Below are 25,000 nucleotides of genomic sequence, written 5' to 3'. Positions count from 1 at the left end.
TCCAGACAACAGCTAGGACATGGTCAGGAATTACTTGAAATGTCCTTCTCTGGGAAGATTAATGGCCTGACTTCTAAGAAATCTGTGGTAGCTGATGGAAGTTAAGTGTTTCCATACACTGGATTTGTTTGTCATGGTTGCTAATGATGTCATTTTCGTAAATATTTTCTTTCCTTGTTTTCTTGACTCTCTCTCTCTCTCTCTCTCTCTCTTACAGAGTCTTATTCTCTGTCTGTATGTCTGTCTCTCTCATAAACAAGCAAATATATATATACATATATATATATATATATATATATATATATATATATATATATATATATATATATATATATATATATATATAGATAGATAGATAGATAGATAGATAGATAGATAGGTGTGTGTGAGACAGAGAGAGAGAAAAAAAAAATTGATAATCATACATATACAAAATAATATGCTGGTCTTCAGCTTAGCATTCAAAGCTAGCTCGCTCACCCAGACGTCTCACAGGCCTTGTTGTAGACCCTTGCCTCTCATTCAAATCGATATTTCACCGAATCCATTTGTTTCCAGGCCTTAATGTGACTCACTGGTGCTTACAGTGGGATCTTAGGTAGGCTACATGTGCTCCAGGCCCTTAAACCTCAAGGGGTTGAGCCTTTTAAAGGTCAAGTATCTTAGTTATATCTTAGAGGTTTATAAACCTTTCTTGAATTCAAGAGGTGGACCTGGACAGTCAGATTAATAAATTGAAGTTGTTTCATTTTGAGGTTTATAAACTTTTTCTCACCAAGTATACCTTGATTTTCTGAACAATCAGACTAGTAAATTGAAGTTGCCTCATTACAGACTGTATATATACCAGTCATTAGCAGTTGGTTGGAATTCTGATGAATCTTTTAACCAATTCATCTTTGATTTACAATCGATTTAAATAATGGTTCAACATCAGATAGGAATCTAGGTTACTTCAAGATACAACCTTTGTTAATCTTCCTATTAACGCCTTACCTGGCAGACCAGTCCAGTATCATGAGCTTCCAAATTCTCATTAAACACGATCCCTTATGATATGATGAAACCTCTACTCCCTGTTCCCCCTAGTTCCCAGGTTCCCGATTCCCCTGTTCCAGAAATTCCAACAAGCCCGTTCCTGCCTTTGACATTTCCCTCCTGAATTCCCGGGAATATCTATTGGGAATCGTTAGTTTTTCTGATACCGTTTGGGGAAAATTTCGGGTTGCCAATACTCCATTTTCAAGAAGGTTATTTCTGAGATAAACCCTCTCTTTAATGAAATTGGAGATATTCCTTTCCAAAACATGCACTAGGTAATTGAAATATAAATATGAAACAACATTCTTAGATTTCAATTACCTACTGCATTTTTTTTTTTTTTTGGATAGGAATGTCTCCATCTTCACTAACCTTATGATGAGGTGTCACTGATTGACCTTCGCTGCTGCAACGCCAGTTTTGGTATAGAAGAATCAAAGAATAGCGTAATCTCGAAGTAATGATATAATGGATTATTATTATTATTATTATTATTATTATTATTATTATTATTATTATTATTATTATTATTATTATTATTATTATTATTATTCAGTAGATGAAACCTATTCATACAGAGGTCACTGACTTGAAATTTAAGTTTCCAAAGAATATGGTGTTCATTAGGAAGAAGCAAGAGGAAGTAAAGGGAAATACAGAAAGAAGAGATACCACTTATTACAAAAATGAATTAATAAATAGATAAACAGATAAAAATGTATCAGATTCTTTTAATTATCTCTTTCTGTCACTCATTCTGTCTATCCTGCCTGCCTGTTTGCGTCTGTGTCTGTCGCTAGCTCCCTCTCTCTCTCTCTCTCTCTCTCTCTCTCTCTCTCTCTCTCTCTCTCTCTCTCTCTCTCTCTCTCTCTCTCTCTCTCTCGGCTGTCTGTCTGTCTCTGCTTTCTCTCTGTCTGCCTGTCTCTCTCTCACTCTCTCTCGCTCTCCCTCTCTCTCTCTTCCTCTCTCTCTCTCTCTTTCTCTCTCTCTCGCTCTCCCTCACTCTCTGTCTGTCTGTCTCTCTCTCTGAAATTCCATCTTATTCGCATCGCCCCCAATAACTTCCAATGCTCTTCTGCGGCTTGGCGACCGTCCAGTTTCATTTCATACTCGTCTTCTCTCTTTTCTTTTGCGGAAGATGAGAGAGAGACAGAGAGAGGAATTACACGTTTGACGAAGAGAAGAAGATATTGATCTTCATTCGCAGCCTTGGTGACTTGTTCTCTCGCCTCGAATCAAACCTATCAGCAGCTTTTGCCCGCCCCTCTCTCTCTCTCTCTCTCTCTCTCTCTCTCTCTCTCTCTCTCTCTCTCTCTCTCTCTGTACTATTTGACTTGCTAATGAACAACGGGACTGCATGCTGCATCTGGACTGCAACGTGACACCCAGTGATCGTCTTTTAACAATAATGAAAATGAATTCCGTCTTGGGAGTACGATTATGTGGCCTCTCACACCTGGATATCTATTTCTATGTTATGCTAAAAACACAGGCTAGATCTTTAAATCAATATCTGAAGGCGATTTTATGCATAAACGCATATACATACACGTATTGGGTACCGAAATTCGTGTGAATTTATTAAAATCGGTTTTGTGTTAATAATGAAATCGAGTCCAGTCCTGGTAGCACATTTCAGATCGGTCAAGTCATATCTTTAAATCTATACCTGAGAGCGATTTTATGTCTATTCGCATATATAACTGATCTCCTCTTTCTGTATTTCCGGTTTTTCCTGCTGCCTTCTGTTACTTCTTTCGAATGAACACCGGAATATTCTTTGGAAGCTTCTGGAATTTCAAATCAGTGGCCCTTCTTGCGGGCTTGTTCCATGTAAATAAGGTTCAATATCCGAATAATAATAATAATAATAATAATAATAATAATAATAATAATAATAATAATAATAATAATAATGATAATAATAATACCATATTCTCTGGAAGCTTGAATTTCATGTCAATGGCCCCTGTGGGTGGGCCTGTTTCATATAAATGGGGTTCTTCATCTTTTGAATAATAATAATAATAATAATAATAATAATAATAATAATAATAATAATAATAATAATAACACCGTAATATTCTTTGGAAGCTTGGATTTCAAGGCAATGGTCCCTTTGGTGGGCTTGTTCCATATGAATAGGGGTCTTCATAATAATAATAATAATAATAATAATAATAATAATAATAATAATAATAATAATAATAATACGTGTATTGGTCACCGAAATACATATTAAATGATTAAAAATGATTTTGTATAAGACTTCAACGTCTAATTTCCTCTTTTCGATCGACTACCCTGTCCAGGGCCTCTCTCTCTCACTCCCCCTCTCTCTTTCTTCTCTCCTTCTTCTCTCGTCCTCTCAGTGTGTTTACCCTCATCCGGGGCTTATCTCATCAGCGTTTCCCGTTTTTCCACCTGTGCTTCTATCTCCCCCTTCCTCTTCTCCTTCACCACCCCTTCACCAAGTGGGGGTCTGATGAGCACCCCTTCTCAGATTGTAGGAGGAAGGGAAATGGACGGTTTCTGCCTCTGCCTTCCTCCTCGCTCCTTCACCAAGTGGGGATCTGAGCACCCACCCCCCTTCTCTGATTGTTGGAGGTAGGGGAAGGGGAGGAGGGGTTTCTGCCCCTGCTGTTCCCCCTCCCTCATATTCTCTCCGGGACGTGATCAATAACGTTTCCCGTGCGTCCTACCACAGGGCAGGGAGGTAAGGACATTCGCTCACATGCATCCACACAGAAGGAATGCATTAATACACTGCTTGTGGCGACATATGGATATATGGATATGCATGTGTGAAATCACGTATTAAATACACACTAACACGCACACAAACACACACACTCACTGCAAGACGTAGAGATATGCACAATCACACGTGTACCCACACATGTGCACACACAGAAGGCATACATTAATACGCTGATATGTAGGGACATATGGATATACACGTATGAAATCACGTATTAAGCATACACTAACACACACACATACACTCACTGCAAGACATGGAGATATGCACAAGCACACGTATGCATACAAAAGCACAAACGCAAAGACAGGAGACACAGACACATTGCTAATGTGGACATATGGATACACAGGTATAAAATCACATATTAAATATACACTAACACAAACACATACACACAAACACTCACACACACTGCAAGACATGGATCTTAAGAATCCACACTAGCACTCAAGCAAAAGATAAGCACGAGCACACATGCACATACAAAAACACACACACAAACTCAAAGACCGGAGACACACTCACATACATAGCCAGGAGAAATACACACTCACAAACGGAAGGCACATATAAACACGTACATAATTTTCATATGTGTACGACAGACAATCTCAGAGAAAGTATTATTATTATTATTATTATTATTATTATTATTATTATTATTATTATTATTCAGAAGATGAACACCAGCACACAGACGCACATACACTCACATACACTACGACGCTCAAATGTAGGAAAACAAACGTACACACAGGAACTGGTATAGAAGGATGGAGGGTGGTGAGGGGTCAGAGAGAGAGAGATATAGTGCAAGTTTCAAGGTCTTTCTCTTCAGCCTTCCTAACCTGTGCCAACTATCGATCTTCCTCTAGCCAGCTACCATGATTCTCTCTCTCTCTCTCTCTCTCTCTCTCTCTCTCTCTCTCTCTCTCTCTCTCTCTCCACACAAGCTCGTAAATCAATTTTACAATGCGGTTATGTATCTCATTAAAATCTCTTGTGATTTCTCTCAGTCTGTCAGTCCGTCTCTCTCTCTCTCTCTCTCTCTCTCTCTCTCTCTCTCTCTCTCTCTCACACACACAAGCGCGCAATTATTTTTATAATTCGGTTAAATTCTGTGTCATTAAAATCAATTGTGATTTCTCTCTCTCTCTCTCTCTCTCTCTCTCTCTCCTTGACTTATATCCCTCCTCTGCTGGTTTCCCAGAGCAATTCTTTTCATTTCACGCCTCATTTCCGACTCTTTCAAACCTAGTGGTGTTCCTCATTTTACTGTACCTCTGTTCCTATTTATAGCGCAGTCTCGGCGGCTATTGTTCCATGAGGTATTGTTTCTCCAGATTTCGGGCGCAACTTTTAACGGGAAGCCTTCCTGTCGGGGATGGCTTATCTGAATTACGTTGATTTCGTGAATTTAACTGATTCTGTATTGAAAGGTTTATCTTCCATTATCTAAATACGCTGATTTATCTCGTGAATTTACCTGATTCTTTATTGAAATATTTATCTTCCATTATCTAAATACGTTGATTTATCTCGTGAATTTACCTGATTTTTTATTGAAATATTTATCTTCCATTATCTAAATACGTTGATTTATCTTGTGAATTCACTCGATTCCTGATTCTTTATTGAAATGTTTATCTTCCATTATCTAAATTCGCTGATTTATCTCGTGAATTCACTTGATTCCTGTTTTTTTTATTGAAATGTTTACCTTCCATTATCTAAATTCGTTGATTTATCTCGTAAATTCAATCGATTCCTGATTCTTTATTGAAATGTTTACCTTCCATTATCCAAATACGTTGATTTAGCTCGTGAATTTACCTGAGTCTTTATTGAAATATTTATCTTCCGTTATCTAAATACGTTGATTTTTCTTGTGAATTCACTCGATTCCTGATTCTTTATTGAAATGATTACCTTCCATTATCTAAATAAGTCGATTTATCTCGTGAATTTATCTGATTCTTTATTGAAATATTTATCTTCCATTATCTAAATATGTTGATTTATCTCGTGAATTCATTCGATTCTTGATTCTTTATTGAAGAGTTTATCTTCCATTATCTAAACACGTTGACTTATCTTGTAAATTTATTTGATTCTTTACTGAAATTTTTATCTTCCTTGAGCTAAATTCGTTGATGTATTTCATGAATTTACCTGATTCTTTATTAAAATGTTTATCTTCCATTCTCTAAATACGTTGATTTATCTTTTGAATTTACCTGATTCTTTATTGAAATGTTTATCTTCCATTATCTAAGCACGTTGATTTATCTCGTGAATTCAGTCGAGTCTTGATTCTTTACTGAAATGTCTATCTTCCATTATCTAAATACGTTGATTTATCTTGTGAATTTACCTGATTCTTTATTGAAATATTTATTTTCCATTATCTAAATACGTCGATTTATCTCGTGAATTTACCTGATTCTTTATTGAAATGTTTACCTTCCATTATCTGAATACGTTGATTTATCTCTTGAATTTACCTGATTTTTTATTGAAAGGTTTACCTTCCATTATCTAAATACGTTGATTTATCTCGTGAATTTACCTGATTCTCTAATGAAACATTTATCTTTCTTTATCTAAATACGTTGATTTATTTCGTGAATTACCTGATTGTCTATTGAAATGTTTATCTTTCTTTGTCGAAATACGCTGATTTGTCTCGTGAATTCACTCGATTCTTTATTGAAATCGTTTATTTTTCAGTTATATGTTTCGCACACTTTCTCAATGACGGTGGTTTGTGCCAGATATAACACGTGAGCAACTGGAAATATATGGAAAAAGAAGTCTTCAGTTTTGCCCTTTGAAGCATATTTCATAGAATTACAGTAAGTTTCGTCTATTGTGACCCTAGGCCTACTTTCGGTGGCGAAATGACGGCCCAAGAGATCCGTTACCTACGGAGACGAAAGTATTATATTACAAAATAAATCACGTGCACTGTAATTTATATTACGAGCTCTTAAAACAGAAATTAAAATCTGTTAATAATAATAGTTATTTACCCTTGGATGAACAGTTACGAAGACAAAAATATACATTACAATATCAGTTGCAAATAATGTAATTTCTACTATGGACTTTTAAAACAAAAGTGACAGCCTGTTAATAATGATAATTATTTATCCTTGGATGAACAAACAAAAAAAAAAGTAGTACATAACTCTACGGTGTCCAATACCCACGTTTCACTTAGTTGTGAGTTCCTGGATCTTGGGTTCAAATATTCGCGTTAGATATGATGATATTATGCGAGGGGGGAGGGAAATTACGGATACTGGTGGAAGGGACATGAGATTGATTAGTTGGAGAGAGAGAGAGAGAGAGAGAGAGATTAGTCACAATGCTATTTAAAATACATTATTATTATTATCATTATTATTATTATTATTATTATTATTATTATTATTATTATTCATGTAACAGAGTTAACCAGACCATAAAATAGTTGAAAATCCTTCCACAAAATCAAAAAATAAAAAATAAATGAAGAATCAGATTACAGACATACGACAGCTCTTCAAAAAGGGAATGACAACTTCAAGATAATCGCTTCATGACATTTTGTATAAGAGAATTACTTTCAAAAGCAGATTAAATAAGGCAGACAGGACAAGAGAATGTATGTTATCTTCACTTGACGTCAGAACCGTGGAGCAATTTTCTAATTACGTAATAACCCCAGTCAAGCTTTGATGTTGTCAGATGTATGACGAGTCTCAAAAAGATTAAAGCCACGACAAAGCTTAGGCCTCTCTCGTAATGCGGGGTTTACTGTAATGAAAGGCTACATTTACATTTATGTATATGTGAATGAAGCTTCACAGTATGTATTTGTATATATATACGTGGCTGTATGTATCTCTTTATGTAGGCCAATAAGAAAGAGGGAGAGCGCCTAGACATTGCTCGTACGCGCGCGCGAGAGAGAGACAGAAACTGATGCCAAAATCATTCCAATTCCAGGATTTGAGAGAGAGAGAGAGAGAGAGAGAGAGAGAGAGAGAGAGAGAGAGAGAGAGAAGCCATATAAGGCAGGAATATTAGAAGAGTTAGGATAGGATGGCTAACTGTTTCTCACAGAGAGAGAGAGAGAGAGAGAGAGAGAGAGAGAGAGAGAGAGAGAGAGAGAGAGAGAGAGAGAGAGAGATGTGGCGACCTACTTCACTTCCAGGAGGGGCCTCATTCGTCTCTCTGACAATTCCAGTTCTTAACCAGATCAGACCAGCTCGTGTAGAAGCTCAGAATGCTCCGTAGCATCGTTGCAAAATTGCCATTTCGAATAGGTCTAGAGCTGAATGCTCCTTTACGCGTCTTGCAATATAACTTTTACGGTGTTACGGATGTTCATTGCTAGTGTGACCTGATCCCACTGGGAATAAATGACTTCAGTTTTATAATAAATCGTAGAAAATGCTTCGTTTTCCCCGGGTAAATTGAAGTCACATGCATTAGCTCTTGAGTGACTTCTCAGTGACGGGAATAAATGACCTCAGTTTTAAAATAAAACGTAAAGCATTCTTCGTTTTCCTGGATACACTGAAGCCACACTCTCGTGTGTCTTCTCAGAAACGTACAAAAACATTTGCAGTTTTAGCACGAAAAGATAAAACACTTCCTTTATCGTTGCAAAAAAAAAAAAAAGGATGGATGGATGGAATATAAAATTTAGGTCAAAGGCCAAGCACTGGGACCTATGAGGTCATTCAGCGCTGAAAAGGAAACTGAGAGTGAAAAGGTTTGAAAGGCGTAAGAGTGGGGGGGGGGGAACCCTAGCAATTGTTAGGAGAGGGTTAAGGAAAGTAAGCTGGAAGAAAGAGAATATGAACGGAAGTGCATTAAAAGGAATGAAAGGGGTTTCATATAGGGACCGAAAAGACGCTGCAAAGAACCTTAAGTAGTGCCCACAGTGCACCGCATGAGAAGCATTGACGGCACTAACCCCCTACGGGAGTTGCAAAAAAGTAACCTCGTGTTGTATGTTTTACGTGAATTCAACCCTACCACAGTTATAGCAAACTTCTCTTTACCTTTGGTTCATTTGAAAGCACACGCTCCCAAGCTTGCGTGACGTGACACGGGAACGGACAAGCGAGCGACTTCGCATTTGCCAATAACGTAGAGGAATATCGGACAGCTGGCAAGATGCTAACATATCACAAAAAAAAAAAAAAAAAATCGTGGCACGTGTCCAAGTTAACCGATACCGCGGCAAAAGGTTAACGCTCAGCGGGGGCTGAGTCTTCCCCTTACCAGCGTCTAGACCAGAGTGAAATGCGACGGCTGGTATTTGTGTGTGTGTGTGTGTGTGTGTATCTGTGTGTGCGTCTGTGAGGCAAACACGCCGAATGTATATTTCACTATGCAGGTCTCGGGAAAAATTATCTTTGTTGTGCAGGTCTCGGGGGGAATGTATCTGTTGTTATGTCGGTCTCTGGAAATATATTTCGTTATGTCGGTCTCAGGAAATATGTCTTTCGTTATACAAGTCTCGGGAAATATATCTTTCGTTATGTAGGTCTTTGGAACAATATTTTTCGTTATGTAGGTCTCGGGAAGGAAATATATCTGTCGTTATGTAGGTCTCGGGAGGGAAATGTATCTGTCGTTATGTAGGTCTCGGGAAGGAAATATATCTTTCGTTATGTAGGTCTCGGGAAATATGTCTTTCGTTATACAGGTCTCTGGAAATATATCTTTCGTTATGTAGGTCTTTGGAACAATATTTTTCGTTATGTAGGTCTCGGGAAGGAAACATATCTGTCGTTATGTAGGTCTCGGGAAATATATCTTTCGTTATGTAGGTCTCGGGAAATATATCTTTCATTATGCAGGTCTCTGGAAATATATCTTTCGTTATGTAGGTCTTTGGAACAATATTTTTCGTTATGTAGGTCTCGGGAAGGAAACATATCTGTCGATATGTCTGTCTCTGGAAATATATCTTTCGTTATATAGGTCTCGGGAAATATGTCTTTCGTTATACAGGTCTCGGGAAATATATCTTTCGTTATGTAGGTCTTTGGAACAATATTTTTCGTTAAGTAGGTCTCGGGAAGAAAATATATCTGTCGTTATGTCGGTCTCGGGAAATATATCTTTCGTTATGTAGGTCTCGGGAAATATATCTTTCATTATGCAGGCCTCGAGAAATATATCTGTCGTTCTGTAGGTTTCTGGAAAAATATCTTCAGCTAAGCCGATCTCGGGGAAAAATATCTTTCGTTATGCAGGAATCGGGAAATGTATCTGTCGTTATGTAGGTCTCGGGAAATATATCTGGCATTATGCAGGCCTCGGGGAATATAGCTTTCCTTATACAAACCTCGGTAAACATACCTGTCATTATGCAGACCTGGGGAAGTATATCTGTTGTTATTCAGGCCTCGGGAAATATATCTGTTGTTATTCAGGCCTCGGGAAATATATCTGTTGTTATTCAGGCCTCGGGAAATATATCTGTCGTTATTCAGGCCTCGGGAAATACTGTACAGTATATCTTTCGTTATGCGAAAGTGATGTTATTAGTCGCATCTGTCAAGTCTGATGCATGAAAGAAAAGCACTGTCTCAGTCTTATATGCTTCTCATCGACATCTTACATTTCGTTGTAACTATGGCGAGTTATTCGTTTGTGTCTGTTTTTGTCTGTGTATGTGTGCGCGTGCGCAGTACATACATATGTAAGCACAAGAGAGGAAGGGAGGAGGGGTGGCGTCACATGTGTCCCTCGGGAACAGTCGGGATAAAGGAATGTTCAAAAGCAGTATTTTTGCAACAGTTGAATATTAATATAATTGACTGTTTGTCAATACTAGATTTTACATTAACGGATGTTCAGTTTCCCATGGATTTTTCTGAAAATCTATTATTATAAATAAGCGCCACGTATTGTTATTAACATGGCACAATAAAGAAATGCTGAAAACATCAAAGCGTCTAATTGAAATCAATTCCCAGTGACACAGAGTGACGTCGGTTGTAAAAGTATTGTTGATGGGAGCTCGTCGTTCTGCATTGCACTCAGAAATATTTATATTGATTGTTAAATCTTTGTATCTATTTTTGTTGTTACTGTTTCGTTTGGTCTGTTAGGGCATGTATTTTATGTTTCTCTTAGCTCTTTTTCTGATAACGCATGAACATTCTCTTCATTTGAAACATGCTTTTGCTATGTAATTGCAACATTCACAATGCCCTCTCTTCACTTCTAGAATTCTTCGCAATTTTTGGGTAAATTTGTCACTACAAAGCCTTAGATCCAAATGAAAGAACATGAAGAAATTCTGACGTGCGTAGCTGGATTCGAACCCACATCCGGAGTATCAGAACGAGGTGGCGTTACCGACCTAACCACGAGAAGGGCAGTTCTAAGGCCTTGTAGTGACCTGCGTATCCAAAAAAGTGTGTAGAAATAGAGAATTTAAGAGTGTAATTGGAACTTCAGAAGTTCAAGCGAAGTTGCAGTGCATTACTATCCTAATACAATTCAACTTGTATTTTATGATTTACTGACATTTTTATTTATTTATTAATTTGTTAATTTATCTGTTTTGCTAATAACTGATCTCTTTCTGTATTTCCCATTACTTTCTGTTACTTCTTTCTAATGAACACCATATTCTTTGGAAGCTTGAATTTCCAGTCATTGGCCCCTGTGGGTTTGTTCCACATGAATAAGGTTTATTTTCTAAATAATAATAATAATAATAATAATAATAATAATAATAATAATAATAATAATAATAATAATAATAATAATAATAATAATAATAATCCAGTAAAAAATGACCAGTAGATTCTGTACATATGTCTTTAATAATTTAATGGTCCATTTTGGCTTACTGCATTTGTATATATACCCATTTTAAACATTAGAATAACATTTTACTCAATTATAAAAATTTCGATAATTATGGCATGTCCTGGATCGGTAAAACTTCAACTTTCTTCCAAGAAATTTATGGTAAGGACGATGGGCCAGTCAACATCATACCCCCGTGTAGCCCAGACCCGCAGAGGACTAGAAGAGAATAGACAGTCTTGAGCCTTTGGTTTCGAAGGAAAAGCCTTAGAATAGTTCACCAAAGACTGATAGGGCTGTTGATAGAGTTGACAGAAGACCCAGGAAATAGGTTCAAGACTTTGATCAAACCAGTTGTAAATTTGATGTATCTTATGCCTTTAGCGATATTGTGTGTAAAATTTTTGAATGTATGAAGAAGTCATGTAACCAATAGTGAGTTAGTTGTCTGTTTCCTCATGTTCTTCGTCAGTATTTTATATATATCTCCTTTCTTTCTTCGAATCCTCAGCTGAAAACCCTTATGGACTGTAGAGTCAACAGACTTATACAAACCCAAGAGGGCTTTATGGAAAAAATCAGCCTGCACAGAGAGAGAGAGAGAGAGAGAGAGAGAGAGAGAGAGAGAGAGAGAGAGAGAGAGAGAGAGAGAGAGAGAGAGACGTTAAAGGAAAAGGCTATAAATAAATAAATAGATAAAAGGGGAAAGAATATAAAGACCGATACACCTGAAATTCAGGAGAAGTCAACAGCAGCAGCAGAGAGCAGGAATGAATTTGCTCCTCGCTTCACCATCTGGAGAGCAGGGGATTTCAGAACTGCACTGGGCAGACTGTTCCATATTTTAGTGAAGAAATCAGTAAAATGCTAAAAATATTTAATGAACAGTTTTTTTTTTAGATCTCTTTCAGTGTTCAGAAAAATCCAGAATGGCAACCCTGTCAGGTGACCTACGATATCAAAATTTGCAAATCATACGTTCGTTTGTACAGATACGATAGTGTTAGATTTAATTAAATTTAAAGTTCCATTAAATTTCATTCCCAAGGATTTGCTTTAGATCTATTAAAAAGTCGGGCCTTATGATAATAATAATAATAATAATAATAATAATAATAATAATAATAATAATAATAATAATAATAATAATAATAATAATATTTCAGAATGCAAACTCAAGGGCACCTAGGCGGCCATTCTGTTTAATAATAATAATAATAATAATAATAATAATAATAATAATAATAATAATAATAATAATAATAATAATAATAATAATAATAATAACCATGTTCCTTCTTTACAGTATGACTACAAACCTACCTTCATTGATCTTTATTAATATTAATTTATATTTGTAATTAATTATCATATATACCGAATGAAAACTTATTGTAGGGATTAGAAATCTATATAGACAGAGTAAAAGCAATGTGAACATTTTGTGAGGCTTAGAAAAGCCGTGATAAAGGTCATGATTGTGTCTGTGCCGGTGACAGAGAGCTGTACAATAAAGTATTGATATACAGTGCTTGCAGACGCAGATATATATATATATATATATATATATATATATATATATATATATATATATATATATATATATATATATATATATATATATATAAATAATGTAATTGTAATAACCACAATGCCCTCTTTCATCTTCTCGATTCTTCACACGTCTTTTGGATGCGCTTGTCACTACGAAGCCTTAGATCCAAATGCAAGAATGTCAAGTAGTTCTGACGCCTGTAGCAGGATTCGATCCCGCATCCAGAGTATCAGAACGAGGTCGCGTTACCAACCTCACCACGAGAAAGATTTGTGGTTAATACGAATACATTAGTATCTTGTAAAAATGACTAGTAGATTCTATCTATATATATAAGTGTGTGTGTATATATATATAAAAATTTGAATGTATACATATATATTATATATATATATGGATATATATTATAATTTTGTGTGTATATACATATATATATACAGTATATATGTATATATAGATATGAATATTTATATATATATATATATATATATATATATATATATATATATATATATATATATATATATATATATATATATATATATCACACATTACCACAGGTAAAAAATAAGAGACAGGGTGTAGGTCCTGACCGGTTTCGACTTTATTTCAAGCCATTGACGAAGGACAGATACAGAGTATTATAAGTCACAAATATATATACTACAGGAACAGCACTGACAAACATACACAACCGTTAGAGACTACATATCCACCCACAGGCCGGTGTCAAGGTAGGAGTGGCCTTCAAAACTCATTTGGCTAAAAATCACAATATACTCTCAAGGGACAATACTGATAAACATATCGACTATATTGTGATTTTTATCCAAATGCGTTTTGAAGGCCACTCCTACCTTGACACCGGCCTGTGGGTGGATATGTAGTCTCTAACGGGTGTGTATGTTCGTCAGTACTGTTCCTGTAGTATATATATTTGTGACTTCTAATACTCTGTATCAATCCTTCGCCAATGGCTTGAAAATAAAGTCGGAACCGGTCAGGACCTAAACCCCGTCTCTTATTTTTCACCTGTGGTGATGTGTGATAAATGCATCACGTACAAAAGTGATTATAATCATATACAGTATATATATATATATATATATATATATATATATATATATATATATATATATATATATACATATATATATATATATACATATATATACATAAATATATACAGTATATATGTGTGTGTATGTATATATATTTGTATCCTAATCACTAACACACTACCACTACCTTAAACAAGAAGCGGTGCTTAACCAACTCGCAACAAGAGAGGCAAAGAGAAACGTGTGGTGCAAAAAAAAAAAAAAATAATCGAGTCTCAATAAAAGACCAAAAGAATAGAAAAATACAAGAAAACAAACGGACAAACAAAAAATAAGAATAAACTGTGCGCAAGGACAATCCTCCTTCTCGTAAAGTCTCGGTGTCTTTGCTCCAGGGAGGAAAAGACGGAGAGGAAAAAATTGTCCTCTTAGAAAAAAATTCCGTTGGATAATTTCGTACCTTTTCTTCTTTCGCCTCCGGCACACTGGAGGGCTGTGGATCTTCCTTCGGGAGGAGAAAGTGAGGAAAACGTCTTTATCATCTGGTTGAACTGGGGTGTAAGGACGGACATTTTGTGCGATTTCCTTAGAGGAGTATGAGTGTGTGTGTGTATAAATATATTTATGTATGTATATATATAAAACTATATATATATATATATATATATATATATATATATATATATATATATATATATATATATAACTGTATAACTATATATATATATATATATATATATATATATATATATATATATATATATATATATATATATATATATATATATATATATATATATGTATGTATATTATATATATAATATATCTCTATATATATAATATATATATATATATATATATATATATATACATGCGTACGTATATATGTATGTATGTTACCTTCTAAGTATACCTTTTAAGTACACCATATTCATGCATAATTACAAAGTACTCAGACCTTTTCCCAGTACTCAAAAATACCAGTTACAAGATGATAAAATAATTTTCTACAATGTACAAGTAAATCTATACCATGCACTTATTATATAGCAATACTGACTAGGTTACTAGGGCATAGATTATTAGGATATTATATGGGAATTATCAGGGAGGTTGTCATGCTACCAAAACCACATTGTACAATACATTACAAAAGCAAAATAAAACACATATAGTCTAGGAATGCCTAGAGGAGCCTGGAACTGATCTCTCTCTCTCTCTCTCTCTCTCTCTCTCTCTCTCTCTCTCTCTCTCTCTCATGAAAATATGTTCATATTTTTCTTTTCTCAAGTCATTCAGTCATGATAACGACACATATTGGACAAACAGAGCAGCAATAGAGCTCAACTTCTCTCTCTCTCTCTCTCTCTCTCTCTCTCTCTCTCTCTCTCTCTCTCTCTCTCTCTCATGAAAATATGTTCACATTTTTTTCTTTCTTTATTTCCCGTATTGATAACAACATATTTAGGACAAACTGAGCAGCATTTCAACTCAACTTGTAGTGTAGCTAAATTATTTGCAAAAGAATCCATTTCTTGCTTTGGTGGACTAGAAAGTAATTCGTTTCGTCGATCTTCATACAAGGTTGAATATGTCTCCAGTCGTGGTCCTGTTGTGTTTCGCAGTTTCGAAATTTTAATCTTTAAAGTTATTATTATAATTATCATTATTACTGCTACTTATGGAGGCTGTTTTCTAATTGTATTGAATTAAATTGAATTGAATAGAGAATTTAGGCCAAAGACCAAGCACTGAGACCCATGAGGAAATTCAGCGCTGAAACGGAAATTGACAGTAAAAGATTTTAAAGGTGTAACGGGAGGAAAACCTCGCAGTCGCACTATGAATCAATTGTTAGGGAGGGTGGAAAGTAAGATGGAAGAAAGAGAATGTGAAAGGAGGTACAGTAAAAGGAACGAAAGGGGTTGCAGCTAGGGGCCGAATCACGCTGCAAAGAACCTTAAGTAATGCCTACAGTGCACCGCATGAGGTGCACTGACGGCACTACCCCCTTACGGAAGCTAACTGTGAGGAGACTCTTGGAGATAAAAATATGTTGTAGGTTTCAGTCACATGTTGTAGATCGTGGATATTTTGAGTCCATGTTTTCACAGACAACACGGAAAGACCAGTCAGATACCATTAATTAAGGAAGGCTTATCCCTCCAGGGTCTTAAACCCTTCTTCTTTGCTAACCTTCTCCTCAGAAGGTTTCACCTCTGTGTTCCTAGATAATCCTTCAGAAACAACACTGCCGATTATATTCCATCTAGCCGTGGAGGAGATTTGTCCCACATGGTGAAATGGCCCTACTAAACTGGAGTAGCACGAGGCCTAAAAAACAGTTACAAACTGCAGAAACTCTCTCCAACCATCATGTAGCGAGTGACACTGATACTCTTGTGAAAATTTTCAGAGCTGTAGCATCACTGGAAAGGTAAGTCCCACCTACAAAGGACGTCCTCAATGATCTGACATGTCAAGTATCAAGTTCTGACATAGGCCTGCCCAGCTTTCTTCCAAATTTCCATCAATGGCACTTCTTTTCTCATAATGCTCTCAGTTTGCACCTGCTTGCATAGGTCTAGAGGGAGCAAGCTCAGATTTGATTGTCAGTTGCTGGACAGAGAGTACTACAAGAACCTCCTACTTCATGTCTTAAATGGCACTTACTGGGCAACATTACAGAAGTCCAGATCCAAGACTACACCCTGAGTCACCTGCAAATAAGCCCAGATAGGTGATGCTACAGAAGTCCACATCTACTGTAGAACTACACTTCCCAAGTGATCTGGAAGTAAATCCAGACCTAACCCAAAATGGCAGATCTGAAGACCAGAAGAATGTATTCCTTCCCATTGAACTTTTCTCCCTGCCAGACACTGAGATAATCCCCACACAGACAACAGACAAGAGAGAACTGGCCCACAAAAGCCAAGTTAAGTACAATTAGACACAGAACAGGTCTGTGTAAAAGGACAGTTAGCGAGAGTTAGTTCAGTAAGATGGAAGTAAAATGCTGTGCAGGTAATGTAAAGGTACTAAAATAATTGAATTTCGTCACTGGGAAGTAGTTAAGAGATTCTTATCAGTGTGGAATTATTCCAAAAATGCTAAAGTTTTTGTTACTGAGGTAGAATTCCACTGCTGTTTTTGAATAAGTGTAGAAATAATCCACTGTTCTTATTGTGAAAAGTTTCTGTCAATGACGTAGAATTACACTGCTATTTTGAAGCAGTGTAAAGTAATCGACTGTTGTGTAAAGTGCCACCTAAGTGAAATAATATTCCATTCTGGTTACAAATTGTGTATTTATAAGTAAATATCTTTGAGTAATTCTCTAAGTGAAAGATTGTGCCTGATAGCAGGTGACTGTTGCGTGCCTGACTGACATAAATTCTCTGGCCACGGTCGATGTGAGGCTAGGAATAGATTTCCGAAAATAAGTCAATATGGCCTTGTCAGTTACTGTTTGCATTTAATTGTTGCAATCTACATTAGTGCATTCAAAATGTAGAGTTACTTAACCATACTTAAGTTCTTCCCTTTGATATAAAGTAAAAGAAAGTTCTCACGTGTCAGTGAAACTTTTAATGTTGGTATAATCTTCAACTGAATGGCATTGTATTTTGCTCCTTAGATCTTGTGTCACGCACTGCATGCTCGTACAGTTTGAGAGAGAGAGAGAGAGAGAGAGAGAGAGAGAGAGAGAGAGAGAGAGAGAGAGAGAGAGAGAGAGAATTCTAGTCTCATTTAAGAATCTGATTGATTTCGTGGTCAAAGAAATAATGTGAATAACATTCAGAAAAAAATAATTTTTTGTCTGGTAATTACTGCAGTCATTTGTGTACTGCTGCATATAATTTTGCGTTTCATGTTTTCATTATTCATTTTGAATACCTTTTGCTGTGTTTTATTGCTTTAATTTGTGTTAATGTCATTATTCTTGTAAAGTTTATATCAATTCAGCGTTAACTTCCGTGAATAAAATTGTGAAACTATTAAAGTGTGACATCCACTGATATTATTCAAGTCCTTAGTCTATCCTGAAGTAGTATTTCTGAGCCTCAGACTGGTGTTTCAAAGGAAAGAATCTGGAAGTTTAAAGGGATCAGAAACTTAGACATCTAAGACAGGTTTTGGCTGAGAAAAATGCAATTCAGTATTTACAAGCTTGCCCAGGTCTATGGAATTGCGAAGCCCCTAACAGGCACTTGTGTAAATAGACTAATTCTGACTGGTATGTCAAATATTGTGCTCTGGTTACCCTGGAAGGTAGATCTCTTTTATCTGAAGCGAAATGGTTACATGTTATTAGTTGCATTATTAGTTACAGTAGTCAATAAGGCTTTTTTCCTTCAATAAGCCTTTTTTTCTGTGCGAGTCTACCAGGTTAGTTCTCGATCCTATATAGGCCTATAATTTTCAGCACTCAGCATAAGACATAACAGGGATAATGACTGAGAGAACTAACTCCACATGAACATGAGGCATAAACGAAGCACTGTACTGACTGTATGAACAATGAGACCTGAACCAAGCTCAATTCTAACTCTACACGAAAACTGAGACCTAAACTAAGCACTTTTCTGACTCTATACGAAATTGAGGCCTAAACTGCTCTGTTCTAGCTCTCCACGAGCAGTGAGACCTAAACTAAGCTGTGTTCTGACCCTCCATGAACAACAAAACCTAAACTAAGCACTGTTCTGACTCTCCACGAACAATGAGACCTAAACTAAGCACTGTTCTGCCTCTCCACGAACAGTGAGACCTAAAATAAGTACTGTTCTGACCCTTCATGTACAATGAGACTTAAACTAAGCACTGTTCTGCCTCTCTACGAACAGTGAGACCTAAAATAAGCACTGTTCTGACCCTTCATGAACAATGAAACCTAAACTAAGCACAGTTTTGACTCTCCATGAACAGCGAGACCTAAAATAAGCACTGTTCTGACACTCCATGAACAATGAGACCTAAACTAAGCACTGTTATGGCCCTCCATGAACAGTGAGACATAAACTAAGCACTGTTCTGACCCTCCATGATCAATGAGACCTAAACTAAGCACTTCTTTGACCCTCCATGAACAATGAGACCTAAAATAAGCACTGTTCTGACTCTCCATGAACAATGAGGCCTAAACTAAGCATTGTTCTGACCCTCCACGAACAGTGAGGCCTAAACTAAGCATTGTTCTGACTCTCCATGAGCAGTGAGACCTAAACTAAGCATTGTTCTGACCCTCCATGAACAATGAGACCTAAACTAAGCACTGTTCTGACCTTTCATGAGCAATGAGACCTAAACTAAGCAGGGTTCTAACCCTCAATGAACAATGAGGCCTAAACTAAACGCTGTTCTGACCCTCCACGAACAATGAGACCTAAACTAAGATCTCTTCTGACTCTTCACGAACAGTGAGACCTAAAATAAGCACTGTTCTAACTCTCCATGAACAATGACACCTAAACTATGCACTGTCCTGACTCTCCACGAACAGTGAGACCAAAACTAAGCACTGTTCTGACTCTCCACGAACAACAAAACCTAAACTAAGCACTGTTCTGACCCTCCATGAACAATGAGACCTAAATTAAGAACTGTTCTGGCTCTCCATGAACATTGAGACCTAAACTAAGCATTGTTCTGGCCCTCCATGAACAATGAGACCTAAACTAAGCACTGTTCTGACCCTCCGCTAACAGTAAGACCTAAACTAAGCACTGTTCTAACTCTCTACGAACAGTGAGACCTAAACTAAGCACTGTTCTGACCCTCCATGAACAATGAGACCTAAACTAATCATTGTTCTAACTCTCCGTGAACAGTGAGACCTGAACTAAGCACTGTTCTGATTTTACATTAACAGTGAGACCTGAACTAATCACTGCTTTTACTCTGCCTGATTAATGAGGCCTAAGCTAATCACACTTCTGACTCTACATGAACTTTCTAACTCTACATGAAAACGAGAACTAAACTAAGTACTGTTCTGACTACATGAACAGTGAGACCCGAACTAAGCACTGTTCTGACTTTACATGAACAATGACACCTGAAGTCAGCACTGCCCTGAATCGCCATGAACAATGATACCTGAATTAAGCTTCAAGAAGACTTTCACCGATTGATTTTGCTGACACAGCAAGAGCTACTCCTCACGGAGGTTTATAGACCGATGTTCTTAGACCAATGATGTCCTTTAGCCTAGTAACTCTCGCTTTCGTCCTCGGGTACTCTTTAAGTACAACCACCTCTAGATCTCAACCTCGCCTTCCCCATCTTGGTTAAAGGTGTTTTGGTGGAGGAGAGAGAGGAGGGAGAGGGTTTAATTTTTGGGGGTGGGGTTCAAGAACCCACCATGATGTATGCCAGCCCGAAGCCTGGTTTGAGTCTACAGCAAACAAAGACTGCTTGACGTAAAACCTATTTTACAGAAGCAATTATCAGCCCTAAAGGACCTGTTAAATTCGATAATGAGCCTAAATTAGGCCCACCCCAACCCTCTAGAGACTCATAGGTAAGTTAAAGAGTGAGTCATCATCGATTCCATCCAGAATCAACCGGATTCATTGGGATGATGTTTCAAGTCCCTTAGGAACACAGCGGAACACTCCTTTCGGTTTTCGGGGGAGAAATCGATAATCTCCGACATTTACCGAGTCAGAGAAATGGCGAGTCACCTAAAGGAGGCAGAATGCATGAAGAGAGAGGTTAGTTTTTTTTTTTTTTAGCATTCCCTAAGGAATATGATGCAGTTTTTGCTGAGAAATATGATGTAGTTTTTGTTAGGAAATATGATGCAGTTTTGTTGAGAAATATAACACATTTTGCTAAGAAGTGTAATATTTGTTGTTAAGACATGCAATAGTTTTTGCTCAGAAAAAAGACGTTGTTTTTGTTAAGAAATATAACACATTTTTGTTGAGAATATTATATACTTTTTGTTAAGAAATATGATACAGGTTTTGTTAAGAAATATGATACCAGTTTTGTGAAGAAATATGACAGATTTTGTTAAGGAATATTATACAGTTTTTTTTTTAAAGAAATCCGATATAGTTTTATGCTAAGAAATATGATACCGCTTTTAGTTAAGAAATATGATAAAGCTTTTGGTAAGAAATATTATATATGGATTTTGTTAAGAAATATAATTTTGTTAAGAAATATGATACTCTAGAGAGCATTTAAATGACCCGAAACTGAAGCTATTTATGTCAGAGAATTATAAATCAAGCAACGAGATGGCGATGGCCTCACGGGCTTTCGACGCTAGACCGATGTTTCAGTTACGTCACAAAATCTCTAGGCTTAGTCACCTTATGGACATATTGTAGATAGATAGATTAATAGACAGATTTTCCATAGGATTTAGATAATTCTACAGCGACCGTGACAACCTTAAACGTGAAAGACAAGTCTCTGTTTTTATTAAAAGTTTTGGCAGGGCTAGAATGAACCTTTTTAGATTTCTAAAAAGAAAACTATTGTGCCGGCTTTGTCTGTCCGTCCGCACTTTATTCTGTCTGCACTTTTTTCTGTCTGCCCTCAGATCTTAAAAACTACAGAGGCTAGAGGGCTGCAAATTGGTATGTTGATCATCCACCCTCCAGTCATCAAACATATCAAATTGCAGCCCCCTAACCTCAGTAATTTTTATTTTATTTGAGGTTATAAAGTTAGCCATAATCGTGCTTTCGGCAACGATATAGGATAGGCTACCACCGGACCGTAGTTAAGGTTTCATGGGCCGCGGCTCATACAGCATTATACCGAGACCACCAAAAGATAGCTCTATTTTCGGTGGCCTTGATTATACGCTGTAGCGGCTGTACAGAAAACATGATTGCGCCGAAGAAACTTCGACGCATTTTTTACTTGTTTAAATTTTTCTGCGTTGAGTTACTCTACTGGTCAACTCAACCCACCCCGCCACCCCCGTTTATCAATACCTTTTTGCTTGCCGTTATATCCAGACAGACTTTGCTTTAACATGCACAGTTTTCCTTGCCGGGTCACACTGTGGTCTAGCCGTTTAAATAAGGACTGAAGTACAACAGCTCCCACAGCTACTTTGTAAAAAGAGTAACACTAGACCTACAATTATTCGAGTTCACAAATACCACACTACACAGTTAAGAACTAGTGACGGCTTTTTTGTTAATATTAATGAAAAGAAAATCCTACGAAACAAGTTAAAAAGCAGAAAAACTACTGTGAAATACTTCTGCAGATTAGGATATCGGTTAGAAAAATGTCACATACAGTAGCTAACTTAACAGTAAATAACTAGTTACTTTTTTTATTATTAATGAGAAGAAAGTCGTACGAAACAAGTTAAAAAGCCCAAAACTAATTTGATGTGCTTCCACTGATTAGGCTAACCTTAAGAAAAATGAGAAAATAAGAAACGTATAGTACTAAATACACGCCATAAACGACAGTATAATTATTCAAACGAACTGGAATACATAACAAAAAATATTGTAAACACTTAACAATAAATGAAAAAATTAAATAGATTAATACATCGTGTTTGTTGTATCATCAAAGATGGAAACTCGAAATTGAGTTATAGAAAGATATTGGAACATAGGTCTAAATTTTAGACCGAAGTCTTTAAAAATCAGGTATTTTTAAAGTTAATAAGTGAAATTTGGCCTCTAGCGTTCACAGAGACCTCAGTGAAAACTGGCAGAAAAGGTGTTCAGAGCAAAGAAAGTTTACCAAAAGAAAGTTGGCCCTTAGTGTAAACACACAGACCTTAGTAAAAACTGTCAGAAAAGGTATTCGGAGGGAAGAAAGCAGTATTTGTTCATTACGAAAGAGAAAATGCCATAAGTGTACTTATGAGTTTCATGGCCTCCACTTGACCGAGACAATACTCTTTGTAGTCTGTTGTGGGGGGGGGGGGGAAATACATGACACTTTAAGTGCTCATTAGAAGTGCTGGAAATGTAAAGAAGAAGAATCATTGAGGACAGAATTGCCTGAAATATTATGGAAAGCTTTGATGATATAGAACTTTGTTAGTAATTGATAACATAATTCAAACGGTTGAAAATATTAATCTTTCTCAGATATTAGAAAAAGATTAATGAAGAATTTTGAAAAAAAGTTAAAATATCGATGAAATAAACCCAAAAAAGGACTGGAATAATTGAAAGCAAAGGATATCAGTGAACAAGTTAAAGTAAAATGAAAGAATTGAGGATGTAAGCCATCAAAAATTATGATGAAAAAGTTCGAGGAAATATAAGAAATTCTTGGAGGTTTCAATTCTCTATAGCACTGTAAATATATGGGCAATTATTTAGGACACTAGCTCTATAGGATAATGAAAAAATAGTGCAAAATGTAGTCCACGTGTCAAACAAGTACAGTGACACATCACTCAGGTTCCAGCATCAGGATATTCCCTTTCCCAGGCAACAGTTCAGCCATCTCTATAAGTGTAGAGGGATCCTACCCCATCCAGTGGGTTTAGGTACATTTTACAGCTACAGAATAAACCATGTGATGGCCTGAAGCATCACACTGGCGGAACCAACAGTGAGTAACTGCTCAGAAGCACTTCTTGAAAGCTGGGTTCAGCAGTTTCGGTATACTTGACGATATCACCTCTGACAGAGAGCCTGCTTTCACCTCCGAGATATGGGTTGTCTTAGCCAAACTATTGAGGGTAAACATACGCCACGTCACAGCATACAACCCAGCTACCCAGCTCCCAACGGGATGGCTGTGAGAACCCACAGGTCCCTGAAAGTAGAACTTATCGCAAGGTGCAATAAATCTAGTTGGAAAGCATAGGTACCCTGTGTGCTTCTTAGTCTGCGTACGGCCCCTCAACAAGGAAATCAATGCATCATCAGCTGAAATGGTGTTTGGGGAACATATCTGCATGCCAAGACAATGCTTCCTGCCGACGAAGAATTGGGAAAACTGTGAAAAATCGTCAGGAAAGTCTGACTGTATGTTCGTGCGCGCAGAGACTCCACAAAACCACTAGTTCTGAACCAACTGAGCACATGCCTTTTCATGTTTTTCTTCTTATCTTTGTGGTTGTTGTTCTTCTTGATTACTGTTAAAATTTCTCAGACATTTCTACAGAAAAAGTAGAAAACTGCTAAATTTCTAAGCACTAATTTCTTAGCACACATTGTCCAGTTGTGAAAACAAGGAAAGAAGCACAGGCTGAAGTAAAGAGAGGTAGTGAAGACCCTAAAGTCTTAGGATAACCAACAAAGTACATACACCCAGGCAAACCTGCTGTGAAATAACCCAGATAATACGCAAGCAAATTGGCGTGACAGCTTTAGGTAGCAAGTGAGCCTTGAAGTGTCATCAGTGTAATAAGAAAACTGATCCTCTACGTGAGTGACGTCGCAACGAGATTACCAGATCCTTGAATCGCATTCATCTGAGGATGGATCTAGATTTTCTAGGTCAAGTCTAGGTCATTTGTAGGTCTTTATATCTACTGAGGCAGCAAACACCAGACAAATTTGTACCATTAATGCCAATAATGGCACATGTATTCAAGTGACTGATTGATGTTTTAAATAATAATATTCTTTGGATGCTTGGATCTCAAGTCAGTGGCCCGTTTGGTGGGCTAGTTCCATATCAATAACGGTTCATCTTCTGAATAATAATAATAATAATAATAATAATAATAATAATAATAATAATAATAATAATAATAATAATAATAATAATATATTTTATTGTATTTGATTG

General features: G+C 36.7%; 1 protein-coding gene across 2 annotated transcripts in view; it reads right to left on the bottom strand.

The window, feature by feature from the left end:
* LOC136828767 (sodium- and chloride-dependent glycine transporter 1-like) overlaps window positions 1–25,000 on the bottom strand; it is a 49,439-nt gene that overhangs the window by 20,196 nt on the left and 4,243 nt on the right. Inside the window, exon 2 of one of the 2 annotated variants that reach the window (XM_067086982.1) lies at window positions 14,712–14,756. The exons of the other annotated variant lie outside the window; for it this stretch is intronic. Within the exon in view, the coding sequence (XP_066943083.1) occupies window positions 14,712–14,756 (45 nt within the window). The remainder of the gene's footprint in view (window positions 1–14,711; window positions 14,757–25,000) is intronic. 2 annotated transcript variants of the gene reach the window in all.

This window comes from Macrobrachium rosenbergii, chromosome 43, assembly GCF_040412425.1.
Source record: "Macrobrachium rosenbergii isolate ZJJX-2024 chromosome 43, ASM4041242v1, whole genome shotgun sequence".
Lineage (NCBI taxonomy): Eukaryota > Metazoa > Arthropoda > Malacostraca > Decapoda > Palaemonidae > Macrobrachium > Macrobrachium rosenbergii.
Note: the sequence above shows the minus strand (reverse complement) of the source record. Positions and strands in the feature narration are given on the sequence as shown.